Source organism: Amphiura filiformis, chromosome 20 (genome assembly GCF_039555335.1).
Source record: "Amphiura filiformis chromosome 20, Afil_fr2py, whole genome shotgun sequence".
NCBI lineage: Eukaryota > Metazoa > Echinodermata > Ophiuroidea > Amphilepidida > Amphiuridae > Amphiura > Amphiura filiformis.
The window spans coordinates 49,630,668-49,648,142 of record NC_092647.1 but is presented as its reverse complement, the minus strand read 5'-3'; the positions used below and the strand labels follow the sequence as shown (position 1 = coordinate 49,648,142).

The window sequence follows — 17,475 nt, the reverse complement described above, 5'->3', positions numbered from 1 at the left end:
CTTGTTGTGTGATTACGTCATACGTTATGTTATTTATGTTATTTAATTAGCAGATGTTGTGGCCCCTTCCCTTTTGAAGATAAGCACGTTATTCCAGACTGAGTCTACATTTCGGAACAAATATATTCGAGCACTTACTAAATCCAACTTTTTTCGATCCCATAGTGCGCCTTGAAAATTTATTTATAAGTAATAAATGCGTATTAGTTGTTGGGAGTGAAATTGTACAAAATAATACACACGTACTGAGATGTTGATGCGTCTAATTGTATAATTTCTCGAGTATACAAGTAAAACGCAGTTATTTGCCTATATCATACACGAGAAAAAAAAACCTGTGATTTTTGCTATTATTATAACAAAATCGTCACTAAAAATGTTGGAATATCCTAGCAAATATAAATGCATCAACCCGTAAGAAAAATAAACGCGTCCAAATACACTACGGTACTATGAAATAAGACGATAAATGCGTATTACTTGTTGCTGCAGGAATTGTACAACATAATGCGCTTGTACTGAAAATGAAATGAAATGTACATCTCAGTACGCGTGCATTATTTTGTACAATTTCACTCCCAACAAGTGATACGCATATCATATTACCCTATAAATAGTGTTGCGTATAATAATGCCCTTCCGAATCAATGTTGGGGGTAGATATGGTGAGATAAGATGAGCACATTTTGCATTACAACTTATACGGGTAGAAGGTTGACTATTTTAAATTAGGCATTTAAAGTATTCGAACAAGTGTCTGAGATTGCATACTGCAGTTACTGTCCGTTTTCCTATACACAATACACAGTGCTCTCACCATTGACGCGTGACCTCTACAAATAGTGTATGTTAGAAGTATAGGCCATTGCCTAGTTAACGTCACTGTATTAAAAGAACCGGCCAATATTTAAAGCATTCTCTGAAATTCTAGAAAATATAGTTTTGTAACATGTCCTAAATTTTAGCTAATTTAGGTGTTTGGAAATATTCGCACTTTGGTGTTTTAGGAAGGATATGTAAACGACAGATAACACCAAAAATATGAAGAAATTATTTCCAAACCGTGTTAAGTTTACAACCATTATGTTTCTCATTTTCAAGAATGCTGTTAACAATATGCACACTATTGTCTCATTTCGTAAACAAAGGCACACGAGTATTGTTACCTTTCGTTTGCTTTATAATCGATTACCCAATTGAAACTATAATACCAGCTCATTGCAATACCGCACAGGTAAAACAGAAACATGTGTAGTGGGGATTTAACCAGAGAAGATATGATTTAACATAGTTGAGCTGTTTTCAATGAGTGTTATCTTGTTTTAATAGATTTTAATGGGGTTTAAGTCCTGCAAAGGTCGTGGTGAATTCTACTGTAGACATGACTGCATTATGGTAGGTCCACTCCTTTGCCTCTGTGTCTGATTTGGGTTTCCCTCGTAATGTGAATTGCTTCACATACCCGTCTTGGGAAGTCTTTAGGCTCTATTCCCTTTGATGTTATCCCAGTCAATTTGGAGGCCACTGTTTTGCACGTACTCCCTGTTGGATGGCAGCCTGTGAATTGGCTGCTTTAGATTTATATGCCGTGATCACACAGCAAGTAGACCTAGGACTTGGGTCAGAGTACCAGCAAACAGCTAATTCTAAATTGCTCCGAGTATTACAATATGAGTCTACATGATGTTTTGTTTTGTATTGTTTTCTTTCAGGCTACATCATCATCATCACAAAATTTCCGGTTTGATTACCCTAAGACAAAAACTTTTGGCAGCAGTGATAAATGCGAGCTGGACTCAATAGTACGGAGATTGCCTCCTCAGTGGAGACAAGAGCTAGTTGAAGTAAGTCACAAAGTAGTAAACCACCTATTGTCTTCCTTTTCTAACAAACTCTCTTTTCATGGAATTCTTTTAAGGGTGGTCTTAACCCTAGAATTATGCAAACTTTTGAGCCTCATAACTGCTACATTGTTGGTCTAATGTATAAAAAAAGGTATATACATATTTCGAATGTCAAAGACCATCTGTGAGGTCAAGTTTGGGCAAAAATGGTCAGTTTTCGAGAAAATCTCAAAAAACGGGGTTTTTAGCCAATTTTTTTCTCGGGAAACGTAATACAAAATTCTTGAGTAAAAAAGTTGTTATTAATTTTTTTAAACTGGATATAAATATCTAGGAACCGTGTTTTTATATTTTTGAATTTTGATCAACAAAAATATTTACAATTTGCCATTCTAAATATGTATACTTTTATATACTAAGTTTCCATAATTTAAGGGTTAAGACCAACCTTAAATCATAAATCATTGTTTAAGAACAATAACACTATCGGTAAAGTACATTGTAACGCATATGTATGTCAGTTGCAAAATTAAGGAAATGCTCACTCTCTATAGAGTCAATTATGCATTTGAGGCAAAAAACAATTGTCAAATTGATTGGGTGCTTCAGTTTACAGCTAATCTCTGACATTTTTCATTTAAAAATTGACGCCAAATAAGGATGAGAGGAAGAATGTCTTACGGTCGCCTTAGGTACCACCCTCATACTGATTCAGTATGATAATCATTCGTCTATATTAACAGCATACATTTTGAAAGTGAGACTTGAATTCCTTTTGGATTATGCTAATTTTAATTGGACGCAGAAACAACTGACATGAAATCTGGAACTATTCTATTGCATTACCTTACTTCTACAAGTGACACACCATGCAGGTTAAATTAAATAGAACTCAAGAGCGCTGTAGAGGTTATTCACTTTACTCATGTGTGTCTTCTAACAAAAGGCGCTGGTTCCCGTAGTATTCCTCATTCAAACCAATTCAATGCACGACCTCGGCGTTACCTGCATGACTTTGAAACATTCATGGTGGCACATGCAGGTATTTCTTAAAGTCCTAAACAAGGTATATCAGTCGCTGATAGGATATGCACCCGGGGATATGCAGCTTATAGAAAAGGGATAGCCTCTATTGTTTTTAACAATATTTGAAAGTAATTCCACGAAAAGTGAGAATTTGATACAAAAAAGGAATAAACGTGCTTTATAGACAGTAGCGTGGCCAAGCGGTTAAGGATACCCTATTACAAGAGGTCCCCGGTTCAATTCCCGGTGGAGGCAAGTAACAAACAATTATTATCCGTTCTCTCCATTACTGCATTTTATTATTATGGGGCATGTGTAGTGAATGAAAAAGATCTCGCAGTCAGTTCTGATCACGCCTCTGTCTGTATAATGTTACCCATGGAATCATGACAGAACAGTGCCTGACATTGAATGGCTCACCCAAGTTTTAAAAATGTGGATAAAGCTACGTGGTGCTTTTTTTTTCTTAACTAAGAAATTCTTATAGCACGTAGTACGTGCTATAAGAATTTCTTAGTTGTGAAAAAGCATTGTGCTTAATTAATTTGCAACTACACAAGCTCTCCAAATCGATCCTATCACGTACTTGTAATCTGTCTTGTCTGTACGAATCCAATTGATTTGAAGAACGCAAGGATGCACGCGCTGTGGCCATTTTACATTGTCAAATATATAATATGAATATCACGACCAGGAGCCAATAAACTTGCATAATATTTTAAAACCACGTCATTTTAGGCATGCTCTCATTGAGAGCTTAAAAAGGAGACAGAGTATTGAAAATAAATAAGTTGAAGAAAGAAGGGCACTTCCAACAAATCAAGAGAACCGTTTTAGTCTCAGCTTTTGTGTCATGAGAAGAGATATCCGTAATCAAATCTCAATTGCCTGCGAGGCTTTGTTAAAATAAATGGGTAAGAATGTGCTTTTTGTGACATTAGTAAAATTGGAGCGTGAAAAGGTGTAAACTGAATACTCTTTGCACAAAAGTGTCTGGTATAGGTGTCAATTGGAATTAATGAGTTTGTCGTGTGCATGGTATTGGTTAAGGTATATGATATTCTACATTCAAAATAGTACCAACATGCCCAGTATGGATTAACCTATTATCTAAATTGGTCCACATATTGTGGAAAACATGGTTGTGTGCAATGTGTGAAAATTGGAACCTCGTCGTCACGTCTGCTTGAATGGAGAATGTCATTACAGGTGCTTGGGTTGTTTTTATTGTAGTTTTATCTAGAAATAACATCGCCAAAAAGTACGTTAACTTAGTGAACTTGGTATAAACAGTAGCACGTGTGGCCGAGTGGATAAGGAGCACGTGTGGCCGAGTGTGGCCGAGTGGATAAGGCGCGTGTGGCCGAGTGGATAAGGCGCCCGACTCATAATCCATAGGTTGCGAGTTCGAGCCCCGCTCGTGCCAACGTGTTGTGTCCTTGGGCAAGGCACTTTATCCTCATTGCCTACTGGGGGTGGGGTTGGGTTGGGTTGGATGTTTGTCTAGTTGTTTGTTTCAATGTTGCAATATTGGCGCTGATTTAGCTGCTGCCTGCAAATTGCATTGTGTCTGTTTAGTTGTGTTTAATGTACAATTCTAGCAATTTGACCTGCGGGTCACCATTAGAGTATGAAATAAAACATTCTTCTTCTCATTCTTCTTAGCATGCTAAATTAATGTTCATGCATTTGGAATGTGTGTCACACCAATGAAAAGACATTTGATAGGGAAGTTGGAACATAACATTGATCTACATGGCATAATGCATTTATTCAGGAAAGTAAGCAAATTATACACTTTTTGCCCAATCAATAAGGAGATTTGGTTCTCATTGGACGTGTGTTTGGAGTGTTTTATTTGTTTGTTTTTTCGTGTAATGTTTCTGGGCTAAATCTGTTTTATTAACATTTTATCAGATGGCAAATCTGAAATACAAGTGAGTATCCCGCCAAAAGAAAGAGCGGACGTTTTGGATAAGGCATTCAATTCATCGTTAAATCGGCATTGCAGTATTTAGGGTCGGCCGTTATACTGCCTTATTTCTAAAAAATCAATGTGTTCTTTATTTCACCGGCAGCACCACGGAGGCCCAAATCAACAGAACTGTTCTTCCTTGGGACCGTGGACAAAATACATCATACAAAACACTTTTGTTTTTAAAGTACAAGTAGATTATGGATTTACATAAAACAATCTTAAAATAGATCTTACATAAAACAATCTTAAAATAGATCTTGAATGATGTTCAAGATTTCATTTTAAAAAACATGGATAATGGACAAGCCACTGGTGCAATATTTCTTGATCTCAAAAAGGCTATTGATTGTGTTAACCATTCTCTTTTAATTGAAAAACTTAGCAACTATGGTATTAAAGGTACGACACTTGAGTGGTTTGAATCTTATCTTGGTAATAGAGCTCAAGCTGTTAACATTAATGCCACATTATCTGATTTTAAGAACATTAATATTGGCATTCCTCAAGGCTCTATTTTAGGCCCGCTTCTTTTTATAATATTTGTTAATAGTCTTTCTAATAGTGTTGATTGTAAATGTACTATGTATGCCGATGACACCACATTACTATGTACTGCTAATGACTCTTCTACTCTTCAATCAAAGCTTCAATGTAATTTATCTAAAATTGTTGACTGGTTCAAGAATAATAATCTTACATTAAACATTCAGAAAACTAAGTTCATGGTGTTTGGCACTAGCAGGGTGTTAAAAAACTTTACAGATGTTAGTTTATATTACAATAATGATACTATTGAGCGTGTAGATGTATTTAAGTATCTCGGTGTTACATTTGATCCTACCATGGCTTGGTCTGATCATATTAATGCAATGTCTTCCTGTATTTCTAAGCGATGTGGTGTAATTAAACGTGTCAAACCTTATATTCCAAAAGATACCCTCATCATGCTTGCTAATGCAATTGTTATGCCTAATTTTGATTATTGTAATACTGTTTGGTCTAACTGTTCTGTTGAGCTCTACAACTCCCTTCAAATTCTTCACAATAGGCTTGCTCGTATTATTCTTTCTGCTGATATCAGAACACCAATTGATGACATGATGAGTACTCTTCACTGGAATAAATTAAATGATAGGTGGTTCAACTATATGGCAACACTCACCTTCAAATGCCTGAAAGGAATGGCTCCTGATTACCTTTCCTCTCAGTTCACTTTTATGCATGATATGCACTCTAAAGGAACCAGGAGTCAAACCAACTTTGCTCTTTTTGAACCACCATATAATATTAATGCAGGTAAAAGAACTTTTCATTCACGTGCTACTAAATTGTGAAATAGCCTTCCAAATGATAGTAGATGTAATTTTAAGTCAATGAGTATTGCTCAATTTAAGCAGTTGTTTTTGATAAAACCAGTGTAATATGCCTTTTATCTGAATTTACATGTTTTCCCAATTGTTCACAATTTCATGTGGCATTTATAATTATGTATTTTCTGATTTATTACTGTATATATATGCTTCTTGTTCACATTGTAAATGCAGGGCCTCCTTGGAAATCAGTGTTTTGACATTGAAGGAGCTACCCTGGGTAAAGAAAGTTTAAATAAATAAATAAATTAGCAAAAGTAGAAAGTATTATATTTGAAAATCTTTACAGCCATAGATTTTGAGAGATGTAATGATTCTCTGGGCAACTTTCGGTATAGTAAACTTAGTGTAAAGTATATGTCAAAAGGTACACGTAATTTGGAATGCACCCCAAAAAAAGGTGGACACACTATAAAAATGCGAAGAAATACAGACGATATGAATATAACAGAACTGGATTTTCAAAATAATAATCTTATTCCTGATAATAATATCACTGCTCTACTCCATGCATCTGACTCATCAGCTCAGTCGGTAGACCATCGGTTCAGTGATCTGAAGGTCCCATGTTCAAATCCTGGATGAATCAGTGAATTTTTTTCACTTGCTGTCATTTATGTATGTGGAGTCTTATGTTCAACATATTTCTCTTAATATCTTATTGCTGTTATATTTAAAAAAATAAAGGTTTGTTTAGGATCGGTCGGATTACGCCAATTAAACATCATGTCACGCGATCAAAAATTTTCATTCACAAGATTCCGCAACATCATAATTATTAGAATGTCCTATTTGGATTCAGAGTTCATGGAAAATTCAAAACTTAAAAATAAGCCCTTACAATAATCTGTACGTAATATACTGTGCACAATATACATGTATGGTATTAAACAGACTTGTTCCTCCAATTATTGCTCTTTTAAGAGCTCCGGTATGAACGTTGCGACAGTATTTTTTGTGGACATCAGACATATTAAATTGAATTCTGAATACGAGAAATGTAATTCTGATATCATTTTTTTTTCTAATTCACAATATAATACAATTTTTATGACAATTATTAAAATTTGTGATATTTAACAGTCCTCGAACTAAACTCGACAATCAATTGAAAATGTTGACCTTTCAGATATACATTTTTTTTTTTTTTCAAAAAAGACCTTTTTTGGTTGTTTTGGGGACAAATCCGTATCTTTAAGTATTAGATTTAGAAAGTTTACTTCGAGGACTGTTAAATATCAAAAAATATTTGCCATAACATGTGTATTATATCGCGAATTTCAAAAAAAAAATCGATATGTCTGATGTGCTCTCATATCCCACAAAAATACTCTCTAAACGTTCATACCCCAGTGAAATTCACCAACAGTCAGCAGTCAGAATAACCCGTTTGAAAAGTAAAACCCTCAGCTGGAAACAATGGCATCGTGACATATCTGTCATATATCCCTTTATTCATGTGCTGTCGAAGAAACTTAACACATCTCTGTGCTTATGATGTCCACGACAAAAAAAGCTTTACGTAAACAATCTTGTTCAATCCAACAATAATATAGGGGTATCTAAGAATAACAAACCGTATAAATGAAGTTTCTCCTTGCTGTGCTGAATTCAATTACAACTGAATTCAATCATAAAAACATTTGGCAATATTGTCGACGAGTACAAAAGGAGATCAAAATGAGGTAATAACTTAGAAAAGCATTGCAAGAAGGACAAGACATTATTTTGACCACATTTAAAGTCTTTCATTATCCTCTTGTATTTTCTTATGTTTTTACTTAAGGAATATAGGTCAATATCCAATAGAAATTTATGAATCATATTCAAATTTATCTTCGTTGAACACGTATGACCCAAAGAGACTATTAGTATTACAGAATGTATACATTGATAAGGCTACTGAGAAGTAGTCATCTCTTTAAAACTAGGACACTTGTTATTCTGTCACTATGGAGTATAACATCCCATGTTGAGATCAAAGTTGCCAACCAAATCAATTGCTTGTAGAGGTGTCATAGAATAGTTTGCTTATTTTGTGTGACATTTATACAAGATGCCAAGATGGGTCAAGTGGTTCGTCTGGAGTATGTAACATGGCACCCGACAATAGGGAGTAACATGCACAACATTGAAAAATCAGATCAACATCAAAATCATTGTTGGTCCTTATAGATACTTGCTGGATGCGTGGGTTAAGTAATAACGCCTTAATTTTCCTCCTATGTGAATATTAGATCTGTGCGGATCTATGTGCGGATTTACCACACAAAAGTGTATATGTGGCTTTGGGGATTTACAAATTGTCATCAATTCAAAATAATATGTGCCGACTGAGTTTTAGATTTAAGCATTTCACATTAAGTGTCATTTAGGTACCTTAATTCAACGTGTGCGTGGAAAGGGTCTCTAATATGTTAACACTCGATTGCAGACAAACAAACATATGGTGCGCGACTGATCAAGACTAGCATAGATATCCCTAATTTAAGTGATTACGCTGTATTCCTCTTCTCAACATAAACGGTTCCAAAAAAGTAAGTCCCCCCCCCCTAAGACATTTTGGTATAATCCAAAAACGGCTTGATCAATTCTCTTGTTTTTATAGTTTGGAACATAGGCTGATTAGTTATGCATAAAGTGAGCGGGTTTTTGTTGCTACTTTTTATCATCTTCATTACAAAATGCAGCCATTTACGATATTTTCGGCCAAAAAAAAGTTGCATTTTTCTACATATGCTTTTTATGCTTGAATTTGTGTTTGACAATTTTTCCCTTTAAGTGAGTAATTTAATCAAAAAGAAGCATAATTGAATTTAATTAAGTTTAAGCCTTTCCTGATTTAGGTATCACACATTCAAAAACAATTTTTATGGTTCAGTGAATAAATTAAATTGAATGCTGCAGCTTATTAATGTCTTTCAATAATGAATAGGCCTTCCTTCATGTGAGATGGCTTCCAAGGATCGTTCTTCTCTGCTGTTGGTCAAGCTGGTTCCCCGCATGCTGCAGGATTTGCTGCAAAGTCCTTTAAGGTGATGTGGTCCCTCACTTGTCCGCTTGTAACAAGTTGAGTCTTGATAAAGGCCACCCATACAAATGTTTTTTGAACCATTCAAGGAATGACCAATGAAACAAGTCTATAGGGCCAGCATAAAAGATCTAACCAGGAATCTGTTGGTCCATTGGTTAAATTAATCAATGAACACACGATTTATCATTGAAGTTACAGTTGTTCCTTCCCAATAAATTAAATTAGAATGAAAAACTTGTTAAATTTACCCATTTTAATGCATACAAAAAGCCAATTTAGAAAAGTGCAACTTTTGTTGATGAATACAATTTCATAAATGCCTATATGATTACTCACTGAACCATTTAACATGTTTGAAAAGTCTTAACTTAAGTTATTTTAATAAAAACCAAAAAAAAAATATATATATATATATATAGAAACATTCTTTTTGATTAATTTTATTCAAGTGAAAGAGGTCTGAAACCAAAAGTCATGCATAAAAAGCCTATGTAGAAAAGTGCAGCTTTTTTTGGCCGAATTTTTTTATAAATGGCTGTATTTCTCAGTGAAGATGATAACAGATAACAAGAAAACACCGTTCACTTGATGCATAACTAATCAGCCTATGTTCCAAACTTTAAAACAAGAGAATTGATCAAGCCGTTTTTGGATTGTACCAAAAATTCTTAGGGGGGGACTTACTTTTTTGGAACCGTTTACAATCCAATTTCAGATGTTGCCATTCAAATGTTATCATAATTGTTAGAGGTGCCTGAGTACACAGAAATTGTTTAATTGCAGTTACGTCAATAGTTAGTGATGGGTAAGAACCTTTGTAGTGGCTGGCCATAATGAAAGTAACAGAGTTCCATCATTCCCCTTGACACACACGCACAAATTAATTGTTTTTGTTTCATCCGGTTTACGCGCGAGATCAAATAGTTTGCATGATTTCATGTTATGATTAAATGCATTTCCCGTGGCTGTTCAATTAGCATTTCCATTATGATACATATTTTAGCCTACATGTCATGTCCGAGCCTTCTTCCAACTAATGTATAAATACTCATGTGCAAAGGGCTGGACAACCATAGACCATTTGTGACATGCTACCACGAAATGAGCGTAAAGTCTCCAGATGGTAGTTCCGCGACATCTTGGCTGACTGAGCTGATATCTTTTGTTTGCCGCGCACCTGTACAAGCCAGTAGAATGTCCTTCGTGAATGGCCCATTGTGCCCCCATTCACAAAGGCCATACAGACATACTTCTGGCTTGAACAGGAGCATGAGAAACAAAGAACACTAACGAAATAGCCAGGGTGTCACGAAACCTCCAACTTGCGACTTAACCCTCATTTCGTGGTAGCAGGTTACATTTAAGAAAATCACGATTCCTTCGCGATTTAACCCTATACACCTTAAATAAAAACCAATATGTACATCGTTGACCATCTTACATTGTCTTATGGAGATCATTTTGCTCCATAAGGAAAAGAATAAGGAAAAAACCATTATGACAAGTGTGTGATCCCGATTAGGTAGGGGGTTCGCATATGAGGTGTGTATTTGTGGTGGGGGTGGGGGTGGGGTGTGGCTAGAGTGTATGTAATTGTTGCAGAGCATAGTGGAACATTATAGGTATTCAATTGTTATCGGTATAAGTGAATGGTCACTTTAAAAAGTAGAATGTATATCTGTGCTTTTGAAACGTAGCCGCAGTGTACTGAAAACCGTATTTGTCCAAAAGCAGAAAGAAATCATATTGATATAACCTAACACAATATTCTCTGTTTATATCTGTAACAGTGTTTGTCTATAGCCATAATATATATATTTCTTGGTCAGATTATGACATTACATAACCATGATAACATCAAGATTCAACTTACGATAATATTTCTTAACCTCTCCATACGTTGTTTCTTTTGCTTTTTACAGCTTATCATGCTAGTATCATCGAGTTTTTCCGAGTGACCCAGGGCGCTGGATTAAATTGATTTCAAATCTGTAAATGTGGAGTGTGATATTGTGTGAAGTCCCTCAGGCCATTCTGCCAAATACTCACCGGTTTATTTGCTGTTATATAACTTCTTTGTGTTCGGAATTAGCGAGTTCCATGTAACGTCAGGTTGTCAATACAATGAGTCGACTCTTTGGGACATTTCGCTTTGATGATAATACTATAAAGTAATACCTTTAATCAATTATCATTTTAATTTTATTTTCCATAAAAAAATTGTAATTAGGTAATATGTATATTACAACGACACAAAATAAGATATATATTATGAAAGAAAAAGTATAATTATCAAAAGTATATGGGTGGGAAAAAAGAAGATATTTGTAAAAAAACAATTGCGTCAAATTCTGTGGCTGAAACGTGCGTCCAGTCTTCGCTTTTCCTTCATTAAACTTTGTAGCATAAAATGGTCGAGCTGAATAATGATGCAAGTCCTTTGCAAGGAGCGTTTCAAATTTTACCAATTTCTTGTCTCTTCGTAACGAACAAGTTAACTTATTGGCTGACGATGAACGATGCTAGTGTCTAGAGGACAAAGGAATTGGATTTCTTAAACCAAATCATTTAGTAAATCGTAATTCACTTTTAATCGAGCTCTATACATTGTATACAATTTGGAGAAGAAATTCAATTTTTATGTCGGAAAAGCGAAGTTTTCTTATTATAATCAAAGCCAGTTTGCGTCTGACGTCACTGTCAAACTCTCAAACACCCTTAGTTAGTAGTGCGTAAAAGGAAGGTTGAATTTATGTGGTGCCGAGCGGAGAAAAGGAATCGCAGAAAATTGCGAAAATGTTTTTGCAAGCAAGTTCCCTATTACTAAGACCTCAATTTTAAGACAGTTTGTATATTTTAAGGTGCAAAATTAAGCATAAGACACGCTATTTGACCGCCGCGTTCAAAACCTCATCACGACACGTTCGTAAATAAACCGTGCCCTGTTTGATTGACAGATAACGTCAGACGCAGTCTTTTTACTAATACTGTATTTGATTATAAATTTATCGTTTTGCCACAAGTTGCTGCAAACACGTGGACAGCTGTTCTTGATTGTTAACATGTAGTTATGATGATTGTTATAACATTTAAAATGACTATAATAGTTATGACAGAATATGTAAATATGTACTAATTTTTAGAGAAAAAAAGGCATAATATTTCATGTTGTGAACAAATTAGTTTTGATTGCTTTCTATATCTTTGTTATGAGTGCGAAAATGATGTGCTATTTTCTAAAGCAACGTATAATAGAGGCTATTCATGCTGTGGTATATATCTCATAATAAATATTATCAATTTAAAACGTGATTGAATTAATGATGATCTAACGGAAGACATTAAAGTTGGATTAAGTGTAAATAAACATTTTACAACGTATTACAATCACAAGTAAGTAGGGAACTATTATATATAATAGTATAATACTAGGAATTCCAATTGAATGAACACAGCTTTCAACAGCTGTACACAATACAACCGCGACCGTATATTGCGTATTTCAAACTACAACGCAAACGCACGACCTTGGATACAATACTAACCAATCACAAGTGCGTTGGCATGGTTGGATTCACTTCCACGTTACGCATACATAGTCGCACACGCTGGCGTACATCGTCACGCTATGTCAGGTTGTGTTCTACACCACATTTCGCCATACTGCATTTTAGAAACGCTTGCTGTTAGAATAAGAAAAATTTTAATTGTAATTATTGCACAGGTCACGGCGACCCTGTGACCTTTCCGGAAAAAGCCGAGTGGCAGGTTTTTCAAATAAAAATTTTCTGTGTAAAAACTGTACCATCAGATAGGTAATGTAATATATGAATATTAACTGTACATCTATCACAACAATTTTTGATAACAACTTGCGTCACAATTAATCTAGTATAGAAGGTAGAGAATTTATTTCAATCTTATATACGCCATTTTTTTTTTGGAATTAAGTGAAAATTAATTTTGTAAAAACTGTATTTTTTAATGTAATTTTCACATTAGACCCGGCAAAAGATTACCGTTTTGTTGTTATGATAATCTAATCTTTTGATTTCGTAAATAAAATTAGGGGTCTAATGTGGATTTAGGATGCAAACTGGAACAATCCAATGCCTTGTCAAAAGCATTTGCTTCAAAATGGAGTTCGGATGCACTTCGTAATACAACTTCCGCCACTACGGGAAAGCACATGCACAGCAGAGCACGTGGCCGATATCAAAATCGATTTTATGTATTGTGTATGTAGACCTATTCATAGGACCCTCGTATTAATTATCTCTATGTGCTTGAGAATTCAACAATATAAATAATGGTAGCTTTATTATAAATACACATTAATGTTTTAAGCAGATAAAATTCCAAAATATGATGTGGTAATGAAGTTGCGATTTATTAATATTATATGTTTAAATTTTCACGATGACATTATCAAGTCCTTCGTGGTCGAGCGGTCTAAGGCGCTGGTCGTATGGTATACGTGATAGCCAAAGCGGTGCCGGCCGTGAGTTCGAACCCCGCCTCTGCCAAACTTGAAAAGAAGTGAAATTAAAATTTACTTTTTAAAAATTTCATATTGGGGAAATGTGACTGGGAGAATTTATGTATGGCGTGGAGTGGTGTGGTTGTGTTCATTCAATAGAAGTTTCCAGAGGATGTACGATGAATGACATCATTGCCAATGACACAGTTCAATAATCCCCATCTAACAATCTTAAATGAAAAGTTCTGGAGGATGAGATTTAATATCCAACACACTTAAAGGTCATCGTATGTACAAGCACATTGGTGTTAAAGATCTCTGTCGTGACATATGAGCATGATTGAGTTCGTAGTGATGTTCTTTAGAAACACGTCTTTCATTCGTCTGCAACAAAGTCATGTTGGAGAGTTAATTGTCTGGATTTATCACGGGAGTGTAAGAGTTTAGACGGTGTACAGACGTGAGAAGAAAATAATGTTTTGATGTTTGTATATATATATAATATACGTTGTACTGTGCCAGTATGAGTGAAAACCAACCTTACAAGCAATGGACTCTAAATTCAAACCATTTCGCATTGCAAATACAATATAGGGAAGCATTATCACAAGTGGTTCCAGAAGGCTCACAAGATACACATGACCATGATGACCGTCTTTACATGTTTAGGTTAATCAGATTATATGGCAAGAATTACTTTCACACATCTGTAAATCATTCAGGGCTACATTGGAAATGTAAATTACGTCACCTTTATTTCAAAAATCAGTTTTGCTTATGAGTGCATGCGATTGTTGATTCTGAGATTTTACGCCGACAATACACAAGGTTAGTGGCGAGGGTACTTTTCACTCATCCTGCTGTGAGAGGGCGGTGTTTTGTTTATATAATAGCAAACTAAGTTGTTGTATTTCACTGCTTATTAAGCCCGCATATTTCACATGTCTTTCATTATATAGAATGCAATAAGATAACGAATGCTAGACTACGACAAGGAATATCTAACAGACTAGAAACGTATTAATGTGATTGCAGTGGATAATAAAATCCAGTAAGGTTAAACTTATCGTTTTAAATTATGCAAGTATAAGTGTATTTGTAATGTTGTAATGTATACAATTCTAAATTGGGAAACTCGTATGTCTCATTAACAATAGCAGCTGCTAAAAGATAATTATGAATTTTCCACAAGGATGGGAGCTGCATGCTGTATGTATCTACAATCTTGGGACACGTGTATTGAAACATTTTTCGAACACCATGCTTTTACAACAATTCATGCTTTTACAACAATCAAGTTGATATATCTGTTGCAGTATTTACATTCCTAAAAAAAGATAACAAATACCCGTGATTAGTACATGTATGAAAAAGTAAAATCAATCTTTAGAAATCAACACAATTATAATAATATAATTCAATGAATTGTTCAAAACTGTTGGAGTATTTTGCTCCCCAAGTTTGTTGTTCAGTTCATTAATAATAACCAATATGTGTTGACAATTCGGCTGCTCAGTGCCAGAAGTATGTACGCTCAATAGCTGTCCTGTGAACATTTGGCTATTTACAAACAGTATATTGTACTCATCTACACATGGCAGCTATTGTATTTACCCTCTTCTGGCACTGAACGGTTGAATTATTCTTATCATTAAGTATGAAGTTAGTAACACATAGAAATAACAGAAATTAAATCAACAAAGAAAGTTGACTACGCAAATAATTAGAGCACCATTATCATAGAATAAACACTCAATAAAAACAATTCGTCATCAATTCTACTTGTAAAAACTTTTGAAATAACAAAAATACACAATATATGCTTTAAATTTGTAAGATATGAAATTTGATCAGTTTGTGGGTAAATAGTTAACAGACGAAGTAGTTTCATTCTGATTAGTTGAATCGGTTAGGTAGGTCAACAATAAAGTATGCCTATCAGAAGCTGCATGTGTACCATCGTTTGTGACTCTCGCCCACAGTATACTTAACTAAAAGAATAGTATTTTTTGGTTTACTAACTGCATGTGCAACATTTCATATTTACTATGATCAATTATTATTTTCCTACCAAATTCAGATTCAGACACGTACATCAAATGTAAAAGCTGACACACACCGCGATCAATGGCCTTCTACAATTTCCACTGAATGATTTATAAAAGACAATTGTTGTCATGGCAACCTATGGCAAGAAATGTAATCCACAAAATATAATTTTACCTTGGTCATTACATACACATTTAGGCCTAAGATTTTAAATATCTAGACATGCTAGAATATAGACCCTGGAAATAACATGTAATTTCTAGGGTCTGTGGCTAGAAGTTATATTTCTTGTGAAAAACATTATGACATGTAGGGACTTTACAGTACTGAGAGGGCAAACCTTGAGCAGGTAAAAATGGCTCTGCTTTCCACAAGAGCCCAGTTCAAAAACAAAACCAGCTGTGAAGGGCTCCTTTTGCATCAAATTCTGCTTAATCCTATGATCTTCACCTAATTCTGGCACAAATGTTCAAAATTCTGGTATTTTTAGTATTTCACAATTTAAATTTGTTTTAGCATCATTATTTGTTAGTTTGCATAATAATATTGTGACTGTTTTTATTTGAAAACATTCTATTTCTTGCTCCTAAAATGTCCGACATAACCTAAGATACGTTATGTTGAGGGCGAGGGGGAACATGTATATGTACAAGGCACAGCATGTAATGGTTTTGAAGTGTTAGTATAAAGATATTTTATATCATATATTCATGTCAATTCAACACCGTAAGGTAATGTGATTACATGTAGCGTGCATACAATAATATTCGCTCACATTACAGGTAATCCTGCAACTTAAGAGCATTAAAACGGACGGCCTAGTCGTGCTTCTGAAGACAAATTTCCTCATCGTCATGAACTTAATCAAGTGAAGATGACACATATATTTCTGAGCGATCAACTAAGAAAGCGTGATTTGGAAGTATCATTTTTCAGCTTGCCATTTTGACAAGGATCGCAGTGAAATTAATGGAATTATATCTCTACGCGGAAATTATATTGAGAGCTGACGAGGAAAACAACGTTGAGATTTCGTGAACCAATGTCTTATCCACCATGTTCACATTGGCATACCTCTTTTTTTTTCTATTCACAAGTACAAGTAAATCGCGTAATGCTCAAATGCTCAATGATGCTGCCTTCAAACGCATTTGGACAGTTTATGATTTTTCTATTTGTTCAAATACTAAAGAAGAAGGAAATTTTAATTCCCTTCTGAAAAGTCTTAAAAGACTTTAAGAATAGCTTCAAATTCTACGGCTGTAACAACATTAATCTTTTGTTTTCTTTACACACAAATAACTTTTCTTAATAAATACAAAAACAAAAGTATTCATTATATAACTTATTTCAAAGTTAAAGAAGAAACATGTGGAGGAATATATTTTAAGTATTTACCGATATTGAATCTAAAATGAATTATTCTTATACAATCAACTGGGAACTCCGTTGCCAAGCAGCAGAAAATATCAGCTGTACACAGATCGTCATTGCAACAATAGCATCGAAAAAGAAAACTGGTAGTTTGCGAAACGTCTGCATGTACATGTAAGTGGAATTTTATTGGACTAGTTGCATGAATTTGCAAATAACAATTATTCTTATACAGTTATACATAGACATTTCATTCTGCAAAAAAACAAACTTTGTTTCTCATTTTGCTGAAAGTTGATTATAAAAGTGAAGTCAAATAT

General features: G+C 34.6%; 1 protein-coding gene across 3 annotated transcripts in view; it reads left to right on the top strand.

The window, feature by feature from the left end:
• Nucleotides 1-12,890, top strand: part of LOC140141926 (uncharacterized) — a 292,894-nt gene extending 280,004 nt beyond the window's left edge. For all 3 annotated transcript variants that reach the window (XM_072163809.1, XM_072163808.1, XM_072163810.1), the window contains 2 exons: nucleotides 1,713-1,844; nucleotides 11,175-12,890. In XM_072163809.1, the coding sequence (XP_072019910.1) occupies nucleotides 1,713-1,844; nucleotides 11,175-11,210 (168 nt within the window). In that variant the 3' untranslated portion in view covers nucleotides 11,211-12,890. The remainder of the gene's footprint in view (nucleotides 1-1,712; nucleotides 1,845-11,174) is intronic.
• The last annotated feature ends 4,585 nt before the right edge of the window (nucleotides 12,891-17,475 follow it).